Here is a 19,290-nt window from a genome sequence, read left to right as displayed (position 1 = left end):
AGGACCAGGACCAGGACCAGGCTGGGACTGGACCAGGACCAGGACCAGGACCAGGACCAGGCTGGGACTGGACCAGGGCCAGGACCAGGATCAGGACCAGGCTGGGACTGGACCAGGACCAGGGCCAGGGCCAGGGCCAGGACCAGGACCAGGACCAGGCTAGGACTGGTCCTAAAGAGAAAGCAGACCTCTCACTACAGAAACTGCATCAATCCTTCCTGTTTCTATCATGGCAAAAGTTGTGGATTTCACCCAGAAAGCCCAACTATCTCAGCACAACAAGAGCAAAGAGGGACAAACAAAGAAATGTCACAATTTGCAATCCCGGGATATCGGCAAAAACACAGAAATACTCACTTGGAGGCAAAAAAACTGACACTCCAGCACAGGAAGAAACTCACAACAGATGGGTTAAGAATCTGTCGGACAGAGATCTGACCCACCCAGAGAAGGAGGTCTTAGCCAAGGGCTTGAACTTTGCCATGACACCAACAGAGGTCCCCATAGTGGAGTTGATTACGTCTACAGAATCGGCTATAACGAGAAACAACCTTAATGGAACTGAGGCTGAACAGCTAAGGTTGAAAGTGAACAGCTTAGCGTTGTCCCAGGCTAAGGTCCCCCCATCCAACCTCACCATTGAGGAGAGAAAAGCAGTAACGGCACTGAGCAAAGACCACAGCATCAGGACCAGTCCCAGCCTGGTCCTGGTCCTGGTCCAGTCCCAGCATGGTCCTGGTCCTGGTCCTGGTCCTGGTGCTGGTTCTGTCCCAGCCTGGTCCTGGTCCTGGTCCAGTGCCAGCCTGGTCCTGGTCCTGGTCCAGTCCCAGCCTGGTCAGATGCGTACATGAACTGATGAAGCCTCTTGGATGAGAGGTGAAACGTCTGTGAATGTTCTCGTGTGTCCAGGTCGTCGTCATCCTCAAAGCAAGTTCAGTCAAAAGCAACTGGACTTGGTTATTTGTCAGGAAGACGTTTCACCTCTCATCCAAGAGGCTTCATCAGTTCATGTACGCATCTGACCAGGACCAGGACCAGGACCAGGACCAGGACCAGGCTGGGACTGGACCAGGACGCCACAGCCGCCTGCTGGTGTTTTTCACGCACCAAAACTACATTACCCACAATGCAACGGTAGCCCGCAAACTCACTGCAGTGCTGCAAGTGGGTCATTTTTCATCAGCATTCAGGGCAGATGTCAACTTTCAGCGAAAAAAATACGGTACACTGTGTTAGGTCTTGGTTCAATAAGTTATATGCAATTATTTTAATATGTTTTAATAAACATTGAACCAGTCCGGCCCTCGGCTTGTAGCTAATTTGTTTTTTGGCCCTCTGATGTGTTTGACTTGGACATCCCTGTCCTAGACAAAGAACCAAGTCCAGTTGCTTTGGACTGAAACTGCTTTGAGGATACATGAAAGTTTGAATTTATAATACAGAAAGCATATTTACAGTTTGGCTAACTTTGGCCCCGTTGTGCAGTTAAAACAATATTGTGTTGCTACTGTCAGAAATACAAGATTTTGAATAGCTTGTGAGCAACATTGGTGTAGTTTGAGGAACAGAAAACTATCAAATAGTGCTTGATTTATAAACTCCTCTTTCATTTTTAACTGTGAAACATTTTTGGCTAACAGCTAAGCTAAAATAGTTTGCTAGCTAATGGTTAAACTCACCGTTTTGGTTAACGAAACTGACTGAGTATCATAACTGTGGGGCTACGAATAGATGGTAACCCTAGATTTGCGAAACTCTTGTCAGATTATTGAAGTTATTCATAGAGAGCTGCAGATACGAGTCTTTAAACCAAGAAATGAGTTAGCATTTTGAAACCGCGGTTACCTCGTCTCGAAGGCAATGGGATTTTTAAATGGGTTTGTAGATTGAATGAATTAAACATTTATTAAATAAGGCCATAGATACGGCCTAAAATTTGTCAGTAAACACCCCAGAAGTTTGTCCTTGCAATTGCTAACAACTGGTTAAATCGCGGTTAGCGTGCAAAATCGGTTTGATGATAGTGGCGGTGACGTTAAAGTCATGCGACTGTGGCGTAGTTTGTTCAGCATAACATCAGCTTTCTGGCGATTGCATTTACTTTATCATAAAAAGTGGTGTTTAAACGCGCTTGTGTCACTAATGTGTCAGACGGTTTTTGGCTAACGTTCTCTCCAAACGTCTGTTAAAACTACACGCAGGCCTGTAAATCTTTGTGTAATGTTTTGAGTAAGTTTAATGATGTAAAATGAAAGTCTAACTTCTCACCTTTCTAACCAAATATCGTTTCAACCATTTACTTCAGCTTCGTCTTTACAAAAGTCATCAAAAGGATGCTAATACCTTTGCGTTAGCTGCGCGCTAAGCTACCCTTGGCTCTACTGCGGACACCCCTTCGTATCTCCTCGCTGTAAACACTGGGAGCTGCTGGTCATCCAAATAAACATTAACACTGTCAACACACCCGGGACTGTACTTTAGTCCTTCACAATAAAACCACTTGCATCAACAACTTTGAAATATCCCATAAAAGATCCTTAATTTCCGTCTCCGCTGCACTTGTTCACCTCCAATAGTAAAGATGAGGTCGTCAGGTCTTGTGAGAGTTTTCACAAATTTAAGGTTAACGTCTAGACGCAACCCTACTGTGCCAAAATAACCTTGTATGTTCAATTTCACAGAGATTATCGCTAAATGCATCTATATCTAAACATACCACAACATCTTTAAGCTAGCATGTATGTTCAGAGCTTGTCAGTTGAGAGATATACACCGAAATCCCCGTCAACTCAATCTTAACCTCCATGTTGAGCTGGGGGTCATTTCTGAAGGGGCTAAGAAGAAGAGGAGGAGGAGGAGGAAGAGGAGAAAGAGAAAGGAGTGAAGGGGAGGACAGAAGAAGGAGCTTGAGGAGAGGCGAGGAGCTGGTCGCACCACGCCGGCTCGTCAAGGTTTATTTCGACGAACGGGTCACTGGAGCAAATGGCTAAAGAAAGAAAAAGGACATTCAGTTTTAGATAAAGCTGACTAAAAGATTTATACAAAGATATTTCATGACAAACACTTCTTTACTTCTCTATCAGGGAGTCAAAAGCTAAGATTAATGTTAGCTAAGTGACTTCTTTAGCCTAGCTTAGCACCAAGGCGAGGAGCCAAACAAGGTAAACACACAAAATGAGACAGTTTTGGATTTAGTGTCTTTTCCTAGCGAGGCTAGCAGTTTCCCCCTGCTTCCAGTCATTGTGCTAAGCTAGCTTAAAACACATACTGCGAGACTACAATCAAGTGGCAAGAGTAAAAAATATAAACAATGGCTAATGAGTGTACACATCCTGGTGAGAGTGAGTGTTTCCCGAGGTGTTAACTTGAATGTTAGCTAGCAGGCTAGCTGCAGTACTTTTATATCGATGACTATAAACACAGATTTCTATCGTAACTAGTCAATTGTATAATATGTGTCCTTTTTCATGTTGAACTCTGATGTTGCATTGGATGTTTTAGCAATTTTTTGTCAGTTAGCCGCACAAATTCCTCCGTGTAGCTTAATTCAGCACACGATTTTTCACCATTTGCGTCTTGATACATGGAAATAATTCAAGTTGTACGTGTTAAATGATAACAATATGGTTCAGAGCTATAATGTGAGAGCATGGATGATTCATTTGTGCACACGTTTTTACACCCGTCAGGCTCCTTTCCTTCGAAGCGGTGCTATCAATTATTATCATCATGAAAAATACTCGTCTACTTGTTTTTGCATTTAGATGACTTATGTATCTTACATGGGTTGTTATTGTTTTCGTTCTGCTGCAACTCCCCGAGAGCATCGAAGAACAGGTTGGAACCGCTCAGTGGGCTGGACCTCTTGTCGGGCGCGTTGTCGTCGCCCGGTGAGGGACTGGTGTCACCGGTGGGTGAGGTCTCCAGACCGTTTGCATCTGGCTGTTCCTGTGGAGCTGGAGCGAGAGAGTGAGCAGAAGAAGAGAAGACAAGTAGGTAGGACACGTTTAACGTTTTTCTAGTGCAGCAGTGAAAAGATGTGCAACAGTAAGATCTCTGAGGTGGTGAATACACCCTTCCTGTAGTCTTCTGCACTCCCACAGTTTATACTAAACACAACTATTTTCTACCTGAGAAGCCTTTTTCCAGTTTTTCTCATCAGTCATACAAACGTTCTGTGCGTAACTTACTCTACATGTATTCATCAACGCGTTCTCTTGAACACGTCCGTAGCAAATCCTGTGTAAAGTAAAGCAACAGAAATTCGTAGAAAAAAAAACGAGCTGACGGACCACGGGAGGGACTACAGGACGGACCACAGGGCGGACCACAGGACGGACTACAGGGCGGACCACAGGAGGGACCACAGGACGGACCACAGGACAGACCACAGGACGGACCACGGGGACCACAGGGGACCACAGGGCGGACTACAGGGCGGACTACAGGACGGACTACAGGACAGACCACAGGACGGACCACAGGACGGACCACGGGGACCACAGGACGGACCACAGGACCGACCACAGGACGTACCGGGAGTCAAAATACGCTAAAGCGGAAGTGCAACAACGCACAAAAAACAATGGTACCTGACTGATTTTAGCCAGCAAAAGGTGTCGTTGAGGGTTAGGCGTGAAAAACTCTTGGTAAGGATCAGACAAACGCCATAAAGGGCTGAAAACCTCCTGCGGTAATTCACCAACCCAGACGTGCAACAACGCACAAAACAACGACGTTAGCAGACAAAAGGTGTCGGTCATGTTAGGCATGAACACTCAGTTAGGATCAGCAAAGAGGCTGTGGATCGGTTCATACGGACGGAAATTGCTCCCCTGTACTTAAAGTCCTGTGCCAGCCATGCCCCCCTGACCGGCCTCCCGTCTGATGCTTTCACTGTGGGGATAACACATGAATATCTGCGCATCATTTTCGTTGTTATATGTATGAAAAATGCACGAGAACAGCCTGAATTAACTGACGAACAGGTTGTAACATGACTCAACAACGGAGACCTTCCCGGACTTTCTTGGTTGCCTGTGACACCCTGTGCCCTGACTCTTCCAGGAATGGATGGCGTTCGGCTCTCTAGCAAGTCCCTCGCCTCTCTTCAGCTTCGCTGCAGCCAACAGTGCAAACAAACGCACAGGCAGAGTCCATACATGCTGTGCTCACGTTAAACATTTAGCAGCGGCGGCCATTAGACAGACCTAAAGTTAGCGGCTATCCTGTGTAACGGCAGCAACTAGTTTGCTGATACAGCCGGCTGTGGGACGTGGGGCGGTCCAGGATCAGACGCCCGGTGCTGGGGTTTAAAGTTTGTTGTAGTTGTTTGATGTACCGTTCTCTCCATTGGAGCCTCGTTCCTCCGACTGTAGAGTTGTGCCGTTGGATACAAGAGGAGGTGAAAGGTCGTCTGTGGTCAGTGGGTCTTTAGGAGCTGGTCGATCTGAAACACAACCGACACGTCATGATCATAGACTGTAAAGCAAACGGACGTATACTCTCTCGGGGTCCGTTCTCTCAACTTGATCGAATCGTCCTCGCCTACGGGAGTCGCCCTCTTCTTAGACTTTGACTTTTGCCTCATTTCCTCTGACCAAAAAAGGGCATGTATGTGACGTTGGGGGGATGGGCGTACGTCCATCTGGCTGACGTTTACCTCCGAGGAGAAGTGAGGGCCAGAGGCTAGCTGTCACTCAAGAGGCCACGCCCCTAATTAGTCATAAACTTTAACCTCCAATAAAATAAAAACTAGCCCCTCCCCCTCAGTGTTGTCATGGAGACCTGATCTAAACACACAGACTAGAATGTTCTTTTGTCCTTAAACAGGTTTAATGATGCTGTGTAAACGGCCTGTTTAACATGGGGCTCAATGAGAAGCTGCTCTGTTATGAAACCTGCCCCTAGTGGACACTCAGAGACACTCTGACGTTTTCGCCACTTCCTGTTTGAAACAGGAAGTGGCTGTGGTGGGGGCTTGGTTATGCTCATATGGTCCTGTTGCAGTAATATTAATGTAACACACACACACACACACACACACACACACACACACACACACACACACACACACACACACACACACACACACACACACACACCCAGGTCGTCCAGGTAGACTGGTTCAAAGGTGCCGGCGGGTTCGTTGAGATGGTTGGCGGGAACCTGGCGATGGAGGTCAAACGAGTACGTCTGGACGAACAAACAAAGAGGTCGGTGAGAAATATTTTAAAAAAGCAAGATAGAGCGTCAGCTAACAACCCTGACTGTGACACATTGGTGTCGTATACGTATTTTAGGGTAAAATAATGCAGCGTTCTTACTCTGGAGACTCTCCTGAGGAAGTAGAGGATGACGCACAGAGCGACGATCACCAGGATGATCAAGACCAGGATCACGTAACCTGAGGCAGACGTGTTGGTCGTGGCAGCAGCAGGGGGGGGGAAGAACAGAGTAGAATAGAAAACGCTGGTTTGAGCAGATAAGTGATTTAAAAATGAATAAATAAAACCACATCCTCACCCCAGGACGAAGCTCCAGAGCCTCCATCTGCTCCTGAAACAGACACACAGCTGGTTACTGCTCAGTGATCGCCCCCTGGTGGCGGTGTGTGTGTGTGTGTGTGTGTGTGTGTGTGTGTGTGTGTGTGTGTGTGTGTGTGCGCGCATGTGTGTGCTTGCGTGCGTGTGTGTGTGTGCGTTCTACTGTGTGTGCGTGCTTGTGTGTGTGTGTGTGTATGTGTGTGCGTGCTTGTGTGTGTGTGTGTGTGTGTGTACGTTCTAGTGTGTGTGTGCTTGTGTGTGCGTGCGTGCTTGTGTGTATGTGTGTGTGTGTGCGCGTGTGTGTGCTTGTGTGTGTGCGTGCTTGTGTGAATGCGTGTGTGTGTGTGTGTGTGTGTGCTTGTGTGTGTGTGCGTGCTTGCGTGCATGTGTTTGTGTGTATGTCTCCGTGTGTGTGTGTGTGTGTGTGTGTGCGTGTGTGTGTGTGTGTGTGTGTGTGTGCGTACGCGTGTGTGTGTGCGTTAGCGTGTGTGTGTCTCTGTGTGTGTGTGTGTGTGTGTGTGTGTGTGTGTGTGTGTGTGTGTGCGCGCGTGTGTGTGTGTGTGTGTGGCAGTTACAGAGCACACGAGCGTGTAAAGTTGTGGTTTGACAAACAGGAAGACAAACTCATAAATCCGCCTTCTGTGAGGTACCTGGTTTTGATGAAGTACTGGCCGTCGCCATGGAAACCGTGGCCACATCAGCTCCGCCACCATCTTTCCCGCCGACTGGCACGCTGCCGTTGACTTCCCCTGTCGTTTGAAAGGCGTCCTCTGTACCCGTGGTTTCTTCTCGAGTCTGCGGACGACGTCAGAGGGAGATGAGAGCTTTTAATGCCAACGTTGGCTTTGATTCTCGTTAATTCAGCTTTAAAAGTGTTTGTTTTTGACGTTAGTTCCTGTTTTTATACTTTAAACTTTAAGATATCTTGTATTTAAAGAGAGTTCAGACACTTTGAAGTCAATGTCGCCAGTTTGGAGACACAGAAGATCGGAAATGTCCTGCTGTGGACGCGTTTTACAACATTAAAATCTATAAATCTACATTTTATTCTGAGTATTTTCAGCCGTTTACGACGGGGACTGAAGCCCCCAGACTCCACTGACTAAAGAAAGACCACAACAACACAAACAAACAAATCAAAATTACTGTTTTTGTCAAAGGAGTCTGGCGGCGGTCTGGAGCTCGTCACTAACGGTTCCGCTGCGTTCACTTGTAATTGGAAATCTGGGACTTCCAACTTGAGTCAGGCTTGTAGTAAGGTCAGAGAAGTGTGTGTGTGTGCGTGTGCGTGTGCGTGTGCGTGTGCGCGTGCGCGTGTGCGTGTGCGTGTGTGTATGTGTGTGTGTGTGTGTGTGTGTGTGTGTGTGTGTGTGTGTGTGTGTGTGTGTGTAAGAGGGTAACATTTAGGGGACGGACCGGAGAGTCGAATGTGTTTCAATAAAGTTTAAAAAAAGAGCAAAAAAACACACATAGTGACCGTGAACGTGACAAAATGGAGGCTCTGAAAGAACGGGGTCACCTGCAGTAACAGCTCACCGCCACAGAGGCCGCTACAAACAACATATCTCAAATCTTCTTGCTTTATTTACACCAGATGGCGTCTAACGTGGCGTCCACAGCGGTCACGTTAAATTGCTTCACTTCTGAGCTCTTGTTTCCAAACGTAGCACGGCTAACGTGGGCGTCACACTACGAGATAACTAAAGCTGGGTTTGTTACCGTAGAGGCCGTCAAGGTCACACGTGTCGCGTTGGCCGACGTGTTGCTCTGAGGAGAAAGGGTGGACGGCGCGGTGGTGAACGCAGCTTCTTCTCGAGTTTCATCCGATGGCTGCCGTGGCGTTGGCGTCGTAGGGACGACGGGTGGATCTGTGTCAGACAGTGAGAAAGAGATGAATCATCTACGTCACCCGACGGTGCTAAACGTGCAGAACGGTCCAGCGTGGATCACATCATCATCTGTCGTCCGTACCTGGACCTGGAGATGCCGTTGTTTCATTTTGTCCTCCGGAGACGGAAGAAATCGCTGCAACTGAGACGGAAAGAGAGAAAGATGACGTGTGAGGCAAAATAAAGGGTTCAAATTCTTAGAAACAGCTGATTTTGGTTTTGAAAAACACTATTTTTGTGTAACAGCTGTTAACGGAAAAATCCTAGAGATGCTAACAGCCGGACGTGGCTAACAGTGGTTAGCTCGGGGCAGTACGGTGAAGGCATTCAAAGGTCTTTTTTAACCACTAATGCTGCTGAAAATAACAGCAAACCTCTGCAGCAGCATGAGAAGAGTCCCTACACACACAACAAAGCAGCAACAGTGTAGTTAGTGAAGCCAGAGTTTATTAAAGAGTGTTTTAAAGACTTACCTACTGGCCCCTGTACCAGCTCCTCTCATAGTAAAGTCCATTACAGTGGAAGGAGCCCATTGGTGCTTTGTTGTGTGTGTAGGGACTCTTCTCATGCTGCTGCAGAGGTTTGCTGTTATTTTCAGCAGCATTAGTGGTTAAAAAAGACCTTTGAATGCCTTCACCGCGCTGCCCCGAGCTAATCACTGTTAGCCACGTCCGGCTGTTAGCGACTCTTTCTCCGTTAACAGTTGTTACACACAAAAAAAACTGTCTCGATGGAGTATTTGATGTTTGTAAGTGCCGTAAAAAAGACCCTGGGATGATTTTGCGCCGGAATTAAACTTTAAGTTCTGGTTTGAATTTGGTGTAATGATCCGTTTGTGCTCGGTTAAGCTGCTGAAGCCGGTGTTGTTTGTTTGTTTGTGCAGAAGCTGCTTTGTTTTGTGTGTAGGGACTCTTCTCATGCTGCTGCAGAGGTTTGCTGTTATTTTCAGCAGCATTAGTGGTTAAAAAAGACCTTTGAATGCCTTCACCGTGCTGCCCCGAGCTAACCACTGTTAGCCACTCTCCTGTCAGTCTCTAAACACGGTCGAGCAACAGTAAAAAACGTCTTATTTGATGTGTTTTACGCAGAAAAACACTGGGATCCATCTGCGTCTGACACATAACAAGGTCGCCCTCATTACCAATTACCAACAGCATGTTACGGACTTTGATATGAAGCGTTTCCACGTTGGGAAAGTAGAATAAACGACGCCGTACTGAAGAGAAAACGAACCTTCAGACGAAAATCAAAGTAAATAACGTGGAATTTAAAAAACGTACGTTTCTATTTCTGTCTGTTTCCGTTCAAACCTCCCGATGATTCATTTTCCGTCTCTCTGAAATAATCAGAGTGTTCTCCGATTGCGTGCCGCGCGTTACTTCCTGCACACAGTCGCTCCTGAGTCCTTGAATGAACTCTAACCATTTGAGGACTTTTGGACTAAACCGAGGCCTCGGAGGCGTCGGTGCGTTGGATAAATGGCGGCGGGAGCAGCTGAAGTAGAGGTTTGGAACCACGCGGCCGGTGTGAAAGGTTACGTGAGTTCTACGTCCCTCTCCTGCTTCTTTTCTTACCCCTGTGATCGAAGTTTCGTGCGTGTCCCTCATCTCTCTGTAAACGCAAGAGAGGTCTGAAGAAAGCTTGAACTTGAGGAGGTTTGACGTGAACTCACCGAGGAAGCAGAGGCGACTCCACGACTTCATCGCGCTGACGGGTCGGATCTCTCTCTCTCTCTCTCTTTCAAAGCGTGTCCCTAAAGATGGAGGACGATCATCTGTTTTCTTTATGTCGAACCCTCTTCCTCTTCCTCTTCCTCCTCCGCGACTCTCACTTCTTTATGAGCTTTCTGCTTCGTGCTTCCTCTCCTCCCCCGACTCTCTCTCTCTCTCTCTCTCTCTCTCTCTTTTGTCTTCTTTAACACCATGTTGCCAAAAGCATGCGGACAGAGAGCAGCGGCGTAGCCCTTCGCGCTGCATCATGTAGATGTTTTAGCCTCAGCTGCGTAAAGAAACTTCTTTCCTATTCTGTTGTTGAAGAAGGGCGACACGGTGGTATAGTGGTTAGCAGGTCCTCGAGGCACCCGCCGTGGGATTGAGGCACCCGACGTGGGATTGACTCCGACCTGCGGCCCTTTGCTGCATGTCTTCCCCTTTCTTTCTCACCCCATTTCCTGTCTGTCCTTTATAATAAAAGGCTTGAAAACTGCCAAAAAATCTAGAGGGTTCCTGGTTCGAATCCCGGAACCCCTCTTAATCACACGGGGGGGAAAAGCGGCTTTATAGGGTCACCTCAGTTTTTCAGGTCTTTATTATAAAGGACAGACAGGAAATAGGGTGAGAGAGAGAGAGAGGGGGAGACATGCAGCAAAGGGCCGCAGGTCGGAGTCCCGCTGCCTCCAGGACCTTCGGTCTCTCTCTCTCTCTCTCTCTCTCTCTCTCTCTGTGCACTCTCTCTCTCTCTCTGTCTCTCTGTCTCTCTGTCTCTCTCTCTCTCTCTCTCTCTCTCTCTCTCTCTCTCTCTCTCTCTCTCTCTCTCTCTCTCTCTCTCTCTCTCTCTCTCTCTCTCTCTCTCCTCGGTCTCAGTCAGTGTTCAGGAACTGAGTCATCGACCGCGGCGCTCCACATAGACAGGATGCGAGCTCAGTTTCGTCTTCTCACCTCGATCGCACATCAGGGGGCTGCTTAGTTCTTACTAAAGCCTAAACACACACACTGTCCATGTTTGTCAGCATTAAACACCTAAAACTTTACTTTTAAACTGCAGAATTAAAACAACCGTTACCATGAAATAGTATCTTTCCCACATTTTTGTAGACTTTCATGTGAATCAGATGCTTATTTAGACAAATGCAAAGCTCTCAGGGGGTTCTTTTGTCCCACCTGTGCATTTATGTACGTACATCTCATCTCATCTTCAGCCTCTTATCCGAGGTCAGGGCTCGGGCGCAGCAGCTCCAGCAGGGGACCCCAAACTTCCCTTTCCCGGGCCACATTAACCAGCTCTAACTGGGGGATCCTGAGGCGTTCCCAGGCCAGTGTGGAGATCTAATATATAATATAATGTGTATATATATAATATTTCGGGTACAAGCGTCTGAAATGTGTTTCCTCAGGAGGGGGGCTGGAGTCTCCCTTAGAGAGAGGGGGAGAAGTTCAGCATCCGTGAGGAAAGCGTCATACCGTCAAGGTTAAATTCCTGAAAAGTCCACATTGACGTACAAGATTTCAACTTTATAACAATAGTCTTATTTCACATTGAATCTTTATTAACCTCTAAATGGTAAAATGTTAATCCAGTAAAGGGAAATCCATCATAATGACGTCTGAAGTTAGGGTGAGGAGACCCAAACGCTAAAAATAGATTCAGTACTCCGGTAAAAGCACTGGAGCTGCATGAATGAAGCCACAACTGAATATAAGACATCAGGGATTATCCTTTAGTTTCTTCATCAAACATTTAACTCATGAACAACCAAAAAACTAATAACTGTCTTTATTTTACCTTCCAGTGTGTATCAGATAACAGGCAGTATCATCTGCAAAGAAAAGCCCCAAAATAACTCCAGCAAACCACGACTCTGAGATTTGAATCATGAAACAAATGTTTAATACGCTAACGTGAACAAAACCAAGAGGACATGAACCAGACGGAGTGGGTTGATGCTGGCGTTTCCAGCTCCCATCAGTGAAACGTCTGTGGCAGCTGCAGGCAGAGAGACAATAAAGAGTCAATAAAGATGCAACATGCGTTTTTACAGGAAGTCACCGACGTCAGCTTTAAGTTATCACCGTGCTAACGTAAATAAAACGGGTGAGTGAACACTGACTGGGGGAGATAGAGGTTACCTGAGGAGGAGAGGGAGGGCGAGTCATCTTTACCCGGCCAAGGTCCTGAGTGCATTGAAACGTTTTCAGGTATGAACAGGGAGACGTTAAATTCACCACTACCAAAGAATGAATCTTCATCATAATCCAAGTAATTATAATCCTCCATGTAAACATCTCCCCTTGATAGAATGACTGCAGCACCTGCAGGTAGAGAAGGACAGAAAGCGACTTAAGTTTGTTGAAATTGCAAAAACGAGCAGTGGTTTGTTAGAATTTGAGCTCCACGACGGGTCAGTAAAGGCCCAAAGACCGAAATCGCACCAGATGTTTATCTCAGCCAGCCCGCAGACTGAGGGCGCGCTCACACTGTCCTTCCGCACCGCGCCAAAACCGTTTTTTCAGCTGAAGCCTAGTGCGTTTGACCAGTGTGAGTGCAACCGTACCACGTCTAGGAGCAGCACGCTTGCCGTCCACGGCCCGTTTGGGAGAGGTGGGCTTTAGTAAAGCACGTTTGCACGTGTACGAGCACGAGCGTGCGCACGTGTACGAGCACGAGGCCTACGGCGGTTCTGAAGTCATTTCCTGTGCGCCTGTTGGGACGTAGAAAAAAGAAGGAGGGACCATGCGCGGACATTTCAAACAATGGCGGTGAAAGGTTCACGTTGGTGTGATGCGGAGGTGGAGTGTTTACTGCAGATTTGGTCGATGAAAAGATTCCAAAACAGTCGACAAGACGATTGTGACGATCCTTTATTCCAAGAGCAGACGAGAGTCAGGGAAAAGAAGAAACCACGGTTCACCAGCAGGGGGCGTGTCTGTGTGTGTGCGTGTGTGTGTGTGTGTGTGTGAGAGAGAGAGAGATGGGAAGGGAGTATGTGTATGTGACGGGGCGAGCAAAGACTTGATCATGTGGCAATGTGCCACCTGTGTGTGTGTGTGTGTGTGTGTGCGTGCGTGCGTGTGTGTGTGTGTGTGTACGCGTGTGTGAGAGAGATAGGGAGGCAGTGTGTATAGGTGACGGGGCGAGCAAAGACTTGATCATGTGGCTGTGTGTGTGTGTGTGTGTGTGTGCGTGTGTGTGTGTGTGTGCGCGTGTGTGTGTCTGTGAGTCTGTTTACGTGTGTGTGTGTGTGTGTGTGTGTGTGTGTGTGCGTGTGCTGTGACAACACGGCAGCTTTCCCACTGGACCTGAACGCAACACGAGTGAACAGCCACAGGAGCACGACAGCAAATGACGTCTAATATTAATTATTATTATACTTTTATCACCTTTCCTCCAGGTGTGAACACAAAAATCACCACATTTTATATTCAAAACAAATCAACATCTGATGTTTGTGTGAGAAACTTAAACACTTTCATTTCTGCATCATGCACTGGTCAAAGTAAGGCTGTGTGTGTGTGTGTGTGTGTGTGTGTGTGTGTGTGTGTGTGTGTGTGTGTGTGTGTGTGTGTGTGTGTGTGTGTGTGTGTGTGTGTGTGTGTGTGTGTGTGTGTGTGTGTGTGTGTGTGTGTGTGTGTGTGTGTGTGTGTGTGTGTGTGTGTGTGTGTGTGTGTGTGTGTGTGTGTGTGTGTGTGTGTGTGTCTCTGTGTGTGTGTGCGTGAGTGTGTGCGTGTGAGAGAGAGATAGGGAGGGAGTATGTATATGTGACGGGGCGAGCAAAGACTTGAGCGTGTGCCACCTGTGTGTGTGTGTGTGTGTGTGTGTGTGTTTGTGTGTGTGTGTCTGTGAGTGTCTGTGAGTGTTTGTGTGTCTGTGAGTGTGTGTGCGTGTGTGTGCGCGTGTGTGTGGGCTTGCGCGTGTGTATGTGTGTGTGCGTGCGTGTGTGTGTGCGTGTCTGTGTGTGTGTGCGTGTGAGCGTGTGTGTGTTCTGAAGTCATGAACACAATAAAGAGATTCATTAAGGTCAGACGCAGAAATTAGATTACCAGATAAACGGAACGGTTTGTTACAACGAACAAATACACTTTTCAAAATGGCTGAACTTTAATACACCTCCTTCATCACTCCATCCGTCTACTGTGTCACACATTTGTCTCCACATGACAGATAAAATCCTCGTCCTGGTGTTAATGCGGTAAAGCACGTTTGGGCTTCAAGGTAAAACGTCATCTCGTCTTTTCCTAAAATCAAATATCTGTTTTGCTTCTGAATGTTAAAAACGACCTCATCTCATCTTCAGCCTCTTATCCGGGGTCGGGTCTCGGGCGCAGCAGCTCCAGCAGGGGACCCCAAACTTCCCTTTCCCGGGCCACATTAACCAGCTCTAACTGGGGGATCCTGAGGCGTTCCCAGGCCAGTGTGGAGATCTAATCTCTCCACCTGGTCCTGGGTCTTCCCCGAGGCCTCCTCCCAGCTGGACGTGCCTGGAACACCTCCCTAGGGAGGCGCCCAGGGTTCATCCTTACCAGATGATCCTGAACCACCTCAACTGGCTCCTTTCAACGCAAAGGAGCAGCGGCTCTACTCCGAGTTCCTCACGGATGCTGAACTTCTCCCCCTCTCTCTAAGGGAGACTCCAGACCCCCTCCTGAGGAAACACATTTCACACGCTTGGACCTGGACCTGGTTCTTTGGGTCCTGACCCAGCTTTCATGACGATAGGTGAGGGTAGGAACCAGGACTGAGCGGTAGATCCAGAGCTTTGTCTTCCTTAGCTCTCTGTTCGTCACAACGGTGCGGTAGAGCGACTGCAGCTCCGCCCCCGCTGCTCCGATTCTCCGGCCAAACTCACGCTCCATCGTCCCCTCACTCGTGAACAAGATCCCGAGGTACTTGAACTCCTTCACTTGGGGTCAGGACTCATTCCCTACCCGGAGTAATCAATCCAGCGTTACTGTAGATTACTGGCTAGCTAACGTTAGCTAACGTTAGCTTTAAGCCAAGCTGCGGTTTAATGGGATAAATGCTTCTATCGCTAAAAGTAAAGTCACTTTAATGTGTTTAAATCAGATTAGGAAGAAGATCCTCTGCATTTTTAATTCATCAACAATTAAGTGCAAATATTTCTGAAAACAGTAGAAAACAACTTGTACGGATCCTGCGAACATACAGGAAACACACGTCGGCTTTATATTCAAAAATAATCTCTTTCAAATCAAATTCATCAACATAAATATCCACGTCCAAAGTATTCAAGTGCTGCTCGGAGTATTTGATGAGTAATATGCTCTGTGTTGCGTGTTTCCAGGACTTTTACACGTCCTCCGTCTTCACGCCGGCGGCTCCTTCGGTGAGTTGGCTCAGTTGCACATCAATGGCGATTTCTCAGGCGGTTCAAACGTCTCCCGTCACTCCTCCGCAGTGCAGTCCGGAGCGATGCTGTGCTCCTGTGCGATGGCGGCCAGCTCTTTCAGGAACTCGGCGAACAGCACGATGGCGAACACTCGGCTCTTGGCTTGAGGCGGGATAGGAGGGCAGGGCGGCAGCACGCCAAGAGGAGGCAGAGCCAGAGCGTTCCTCACAGAGCCGTTAGGGAGAGACGGGTCCAGGAGGATGTCGCCGCCATGAGACTGGAGGCACTCTAAGAAACACACAAACGTCACACTGTGGTTAGAAGTGGGTAAGTGCTGGTTCGTCAAACAAGCGTCGCAACATCTGCACGATGGAGCTGCTTTTGTCCTGCAGAAATTCATGATGTTGAGTTCAATGTCAAGCTACAGCCAGCAGCTAGTTAGCTTAGCACAAAGACTGGAATTGGGGGGGGGGGGGCTAGCCTTGTGCTCTACAAAGGTAAGAGGATCCACCTACCAGCATGGGGGGACTATTTCTTGGGATTGTGTCTAGATGGTAGCCCAAGTTCGTGAAACTCTTGTGAGATGGTTAAAGTTAGACGGTTGAGGTTTTGACCTTGAATGGTTAAAGTTAGACGGTTGAGGTTTTGACCTTGAATGGTTAAAGTTAGATGGTTGAGGTTTTGACCTTGAATGGTTAAAGTTAGATAGTTGAGGTTTTGACCTTGAATGGTTAAAGTTAGATGGTTGAAGTTTGGCGTTAGCCTTGAATGGTTAAAGTTAGAGGGAGGAGGTTTTGACCTTGAATGGTTAAAGTTAGGTGGTTGAGGTTTTGACCTTGAATGGTTAAAGTTAGATGGTTGAGGTTTTGACCTTGAATGGTTAAAGTTAGATAGTTGAGGTTTTGACCTTGAATGGTTAAAGTTAGATGGTTGAGGTTTGGCGTTGGCCTTGAATGGTTAAAGTTAGATGCTTGAGGTTTGGCGTTGACCTTGAATGGTTAAAGTTAGATGGTTGAGGTTTTGACCTTGAATGGTAAAAGTTAGATGGTAGAGTTTTGGCGTTGGCCTTGAATGGTTAAAGTTAGATGGTTGAGGTTTGGCGTTGGCCTTGAATGGTTTAAGTTAGATGGTTGAGGTTTGGCGTTGGCCTTGAATGGTAAAAGTTAGATGGTAGAGTTTTGGCGTTGGCCTTGAATGGTTAAAGTTAGATGGTTGAGGTTTTGACCTTGAATGGTAAAAGTTAGATGGTTGAGGTTTGGCGTTGACCTTGAATGGTTAAAGTTAGATGGTTGAGGTTTGGCGTTGGCCTTGAATGGTAAAAGTTAGATGGTAGAGTTTTGGCGTTGGCCTTGAATGGTTAAAGTTAGATGGTTGAGGTTTGGCGTTGGCCTTGAATGGTTTAAGTTAGATGGTTGAGGTTTGGCGTTGACCTTGAATGGTAAAAGTTAGATGGTAGAGTTTTGGCGTTGACCTTGAATGGTAAAAGTTAGATGGTAGAGTTTTGGCGTTGGCCTTGAATGGTTAAAGTTAGACGGTTGAGGTATCGACCTTGAATGGTTAAAGTTAGATGGTTGAGGTTAGAAATTGACCTTGAATGGTAAAAGTTAGATGGTTGAGGTTTGGTGTTGACCTTGAATGGTTAAAGTTAGATGGTTGAGGCGTTGACCTTGAAGAGTTAAAGTTAGGTATTGACCTTGAATGGTTAAAGTTAGATGGTTGAGGTTTGGCGTTGGCCTTGAATGGTAAAAGTTAGATGGTTGAGGTTTGGTGTTGACCTTGAATGGTTAAAGTTAGATGGTTGAGGCGTTGACCTTGAAGGGTTAAAGTTAGGTATTGACCTTGAATGGTTAAAGTTAGATGGTTGAGGTTTTGACCTTGACTGGTTAAAGTTAGATGGTTGAGGTTTGGCGTTGACCTTGAATGGTTAAAGTTGGATGATTGAGGTTTTGACCTTGACTGGTTAAAGTCATCAGTCAGGGAGTATCGCAAGAGTTCGCACAAATCTAGGGTGACCATCCAGACACCGGAAGCATCAACGTCCTGGAGTCACTGTTAATTCTGCTGCCACTGGCAGTTTTAGGTATTTGAATTGTAACCATTCAAGATCAACGCCAAACCTCAACCATCTTACTTTAACCAGCAGCTTCAGCTTCTAAAACCTCCGGCGCCCGTTCGTGAGTGTTGACGTGCGTGTTCGTTTACCTCTGAACTTGCTGTCCTGGTCTTTAGCCAACAAGAACCTCCAGGCCTGAGTGAGGAGGGCAGAATACTCTGGACGGGCCGCCACGTAGCGCTCAACCTGAGCATGCACCGACACCAGCACCTTCAAATACACAGTGTTATTATGTATGTTAGTGTGTGTGTTTGTGTGTGTGTGTGTCTGTGTGTGTGTGTGTGAGGATTTTACCTGGTACAGAGTGCGTACGTTGGGTTGCTGGTGTGTGTCTGAGCTGAGCAGGAAGGATCTCAGAAGAGGTTGCGGGTACGACACCAGCTGGGCCAGGATGCCTGTCACCAGCAGGTTCACAGCGATGGAATTCTCCAGAAGGTTCTCGAGTCGGGACAACAGGACGCTGATGAACGGGCCTGTGGCATCATGGGAAAATACAGGTTAGTGAACCCAGGTTTAGAGTCACGTAAGGACGTCAATGAACAGCAAATGCCACAGTTTTACATCTGATATAAAAAGCAGAGAATGTCCGCAGACTAGAATTTAACCTTTGAGTGACCGTTCTCGCTTTACCTGTGGCTTCGCTTGTACTTTCTGCCGTGTACATTCATCGTCTTCTGAGGTTGGATACTGCAGTTCAAGTGCTTCTTCAAAATAAGACTCTCTCTCTCTTACTTTAATGTTTTTGCAACCCTTTAATGCTGACTTTGGCTCATCGGGGTATATCATAAAAACAATGATGCAGTAGAAAATCGCTAATCAAGACGAGACATTTCCTCTGTTAACCTCTTGTTTCTAGCCTGATTCATTTATATTCAGAGATTATTTCCTCCTTTCACGCCTCAAACTCAACCCGAAGTGCTTGTTGAACGATCAAACAGCTTTGGACGAACAACCAAGTACAACACTATGAATGTCTTAGGGCGCCCTCCCACTGTGCCTCCGTCCCGTGCTTTAGGGTCCTTGTCCCCCCCTCCAGGCCCGTTTGTACTCACACTACCTGGGCCTCGGAGAATGCTTCTTGCTGCCTATACGTCATCACGCCGTAACACGTCACACGCATTGATGACGTCATGGCGATGAGTGGCTTTGTTTCCAGATCTTTCCGTAGACCTCGGAGTTTTTGTGCGTCTTGTCGACTGTTTTTGAATCTTTTCATCGACCAAATCTGCAGTAAACACTCCACCTCCGCATCACACCAACGTGAACCTTTCACCGCCATTGTTTGAAATGTCCGCGCATGGTCCCTCCTTCTTTTTTCTACGTCCCAACAGGCGCAGAGGAAATGACCTCAGAACCGCCGTAGGCCTCGTGCTCGTACACGTGCGCACGCTCGTGCTCGTACACGTGCAAACGTGCTTTACTAAAGCCCACCTCTCCCAAACGGGCCGTGGACGGCAAGCGTGCCGCTCCTAGACGTGGTACGGTTGCACTCACACTGGTCAGAGGAACCAGACTTTACCCGTGGAACCTGTTTGGGCACGGTACGGAGGCACAGTGTGAGTGCGCCCTTAAACAATGTAGTGTCTCCCTTCTCAACAACTGATTTCTGACAAGGACGGACAATACGTCGTACAAACTGCTTCTGTTTGAGAATGACCCGACCTTCGTGCCACAGAGCCG

General features: G+C 47.3%; 2 protein-coding genes across 2 annotated transcripts in view; both read right to left on the bottom strand.

Annotated features, from left to right (window-relative positions):
- Nucleotides 1–903: 903 nt before the first annotated feature.
- On the bottom strand, nucleotides 904–10,236 carry LOC310964124 (uncharacterized protein). The gene is made up of 10 exons (XM_083937140.1): nucleotides 10,107–10,236; nucleotides 8,517–8,576; nucleotides 8,265–8,413; nucleotides 7,196–7,340; nucleotides 6,526–6,558; nucleotides 6,327–6,406; nucleotides 6,105–6,195; nucleotides 5,342–5,449; nucleotides 3,783–3,956; nucleotides 904–2,986 (listed from the first exon to the last, which is right to left on the bottom strand). Exons 1-10 carry the CDS (start codon nucleotides 10,135–10,137, stop codon nucleotides 2,835–2,837), a joined length of 1,023 nt encoding a protein of 340 aa, XP_083793266.1. The 5' UTR covers nucleotides 10,138–10,236; the 3' UTR covers nucleotides 904–2,834.
- Nucleotides 10,237–15,433: 5,197 nt separating this feature from the next.
- LOC310964264 (FHF complex subunit HOOK-interacting protein 1A-like) overlaps nucleotides 15,434–19,290 on the bottom strand; it is a 14,087-nt gene continuing 10,230 nt past the window's right edge. The window contains exons 13-15 of the mRNA XM_083937326.1: nucleotides 17,905–18,083; nucleotides 17,700–17,820; nucleotides 15,434–15,785 (exon numbers count right to left, since the gene is read on the bottom strand). Coding sequence (XP_083793452.1) covers nucleotides 15,553–15,785; nucleotides 17,700–17,820; nucleotides 17,905–18,083 — 533 coding nt within the window. The 3' untranslated portion in view covers nucleotides 15,434–15,552. The remainder of the gene's footprint in view (nucleotides 15,786–17,699; nucleotides 17,821–17,904; nucleotides 18,084–19,290) is intronic.

Source organism: Echiichthys vipera, assembly GCF_963691815.1.
Source record: "Echiichthys vipera genome assembly, chromosome: 22".
NCBI lineage: Eukaryota > Metazoa > Chordata > Actinopteri > Perciformes > Trachinidae > Echiichthys > Echiichthys vipera.
The sequence above is the reverse complement of the archived record's forward strand: the minus strand, read 5'-3'. Positions and strand labels throughout refer to the sequence as shown.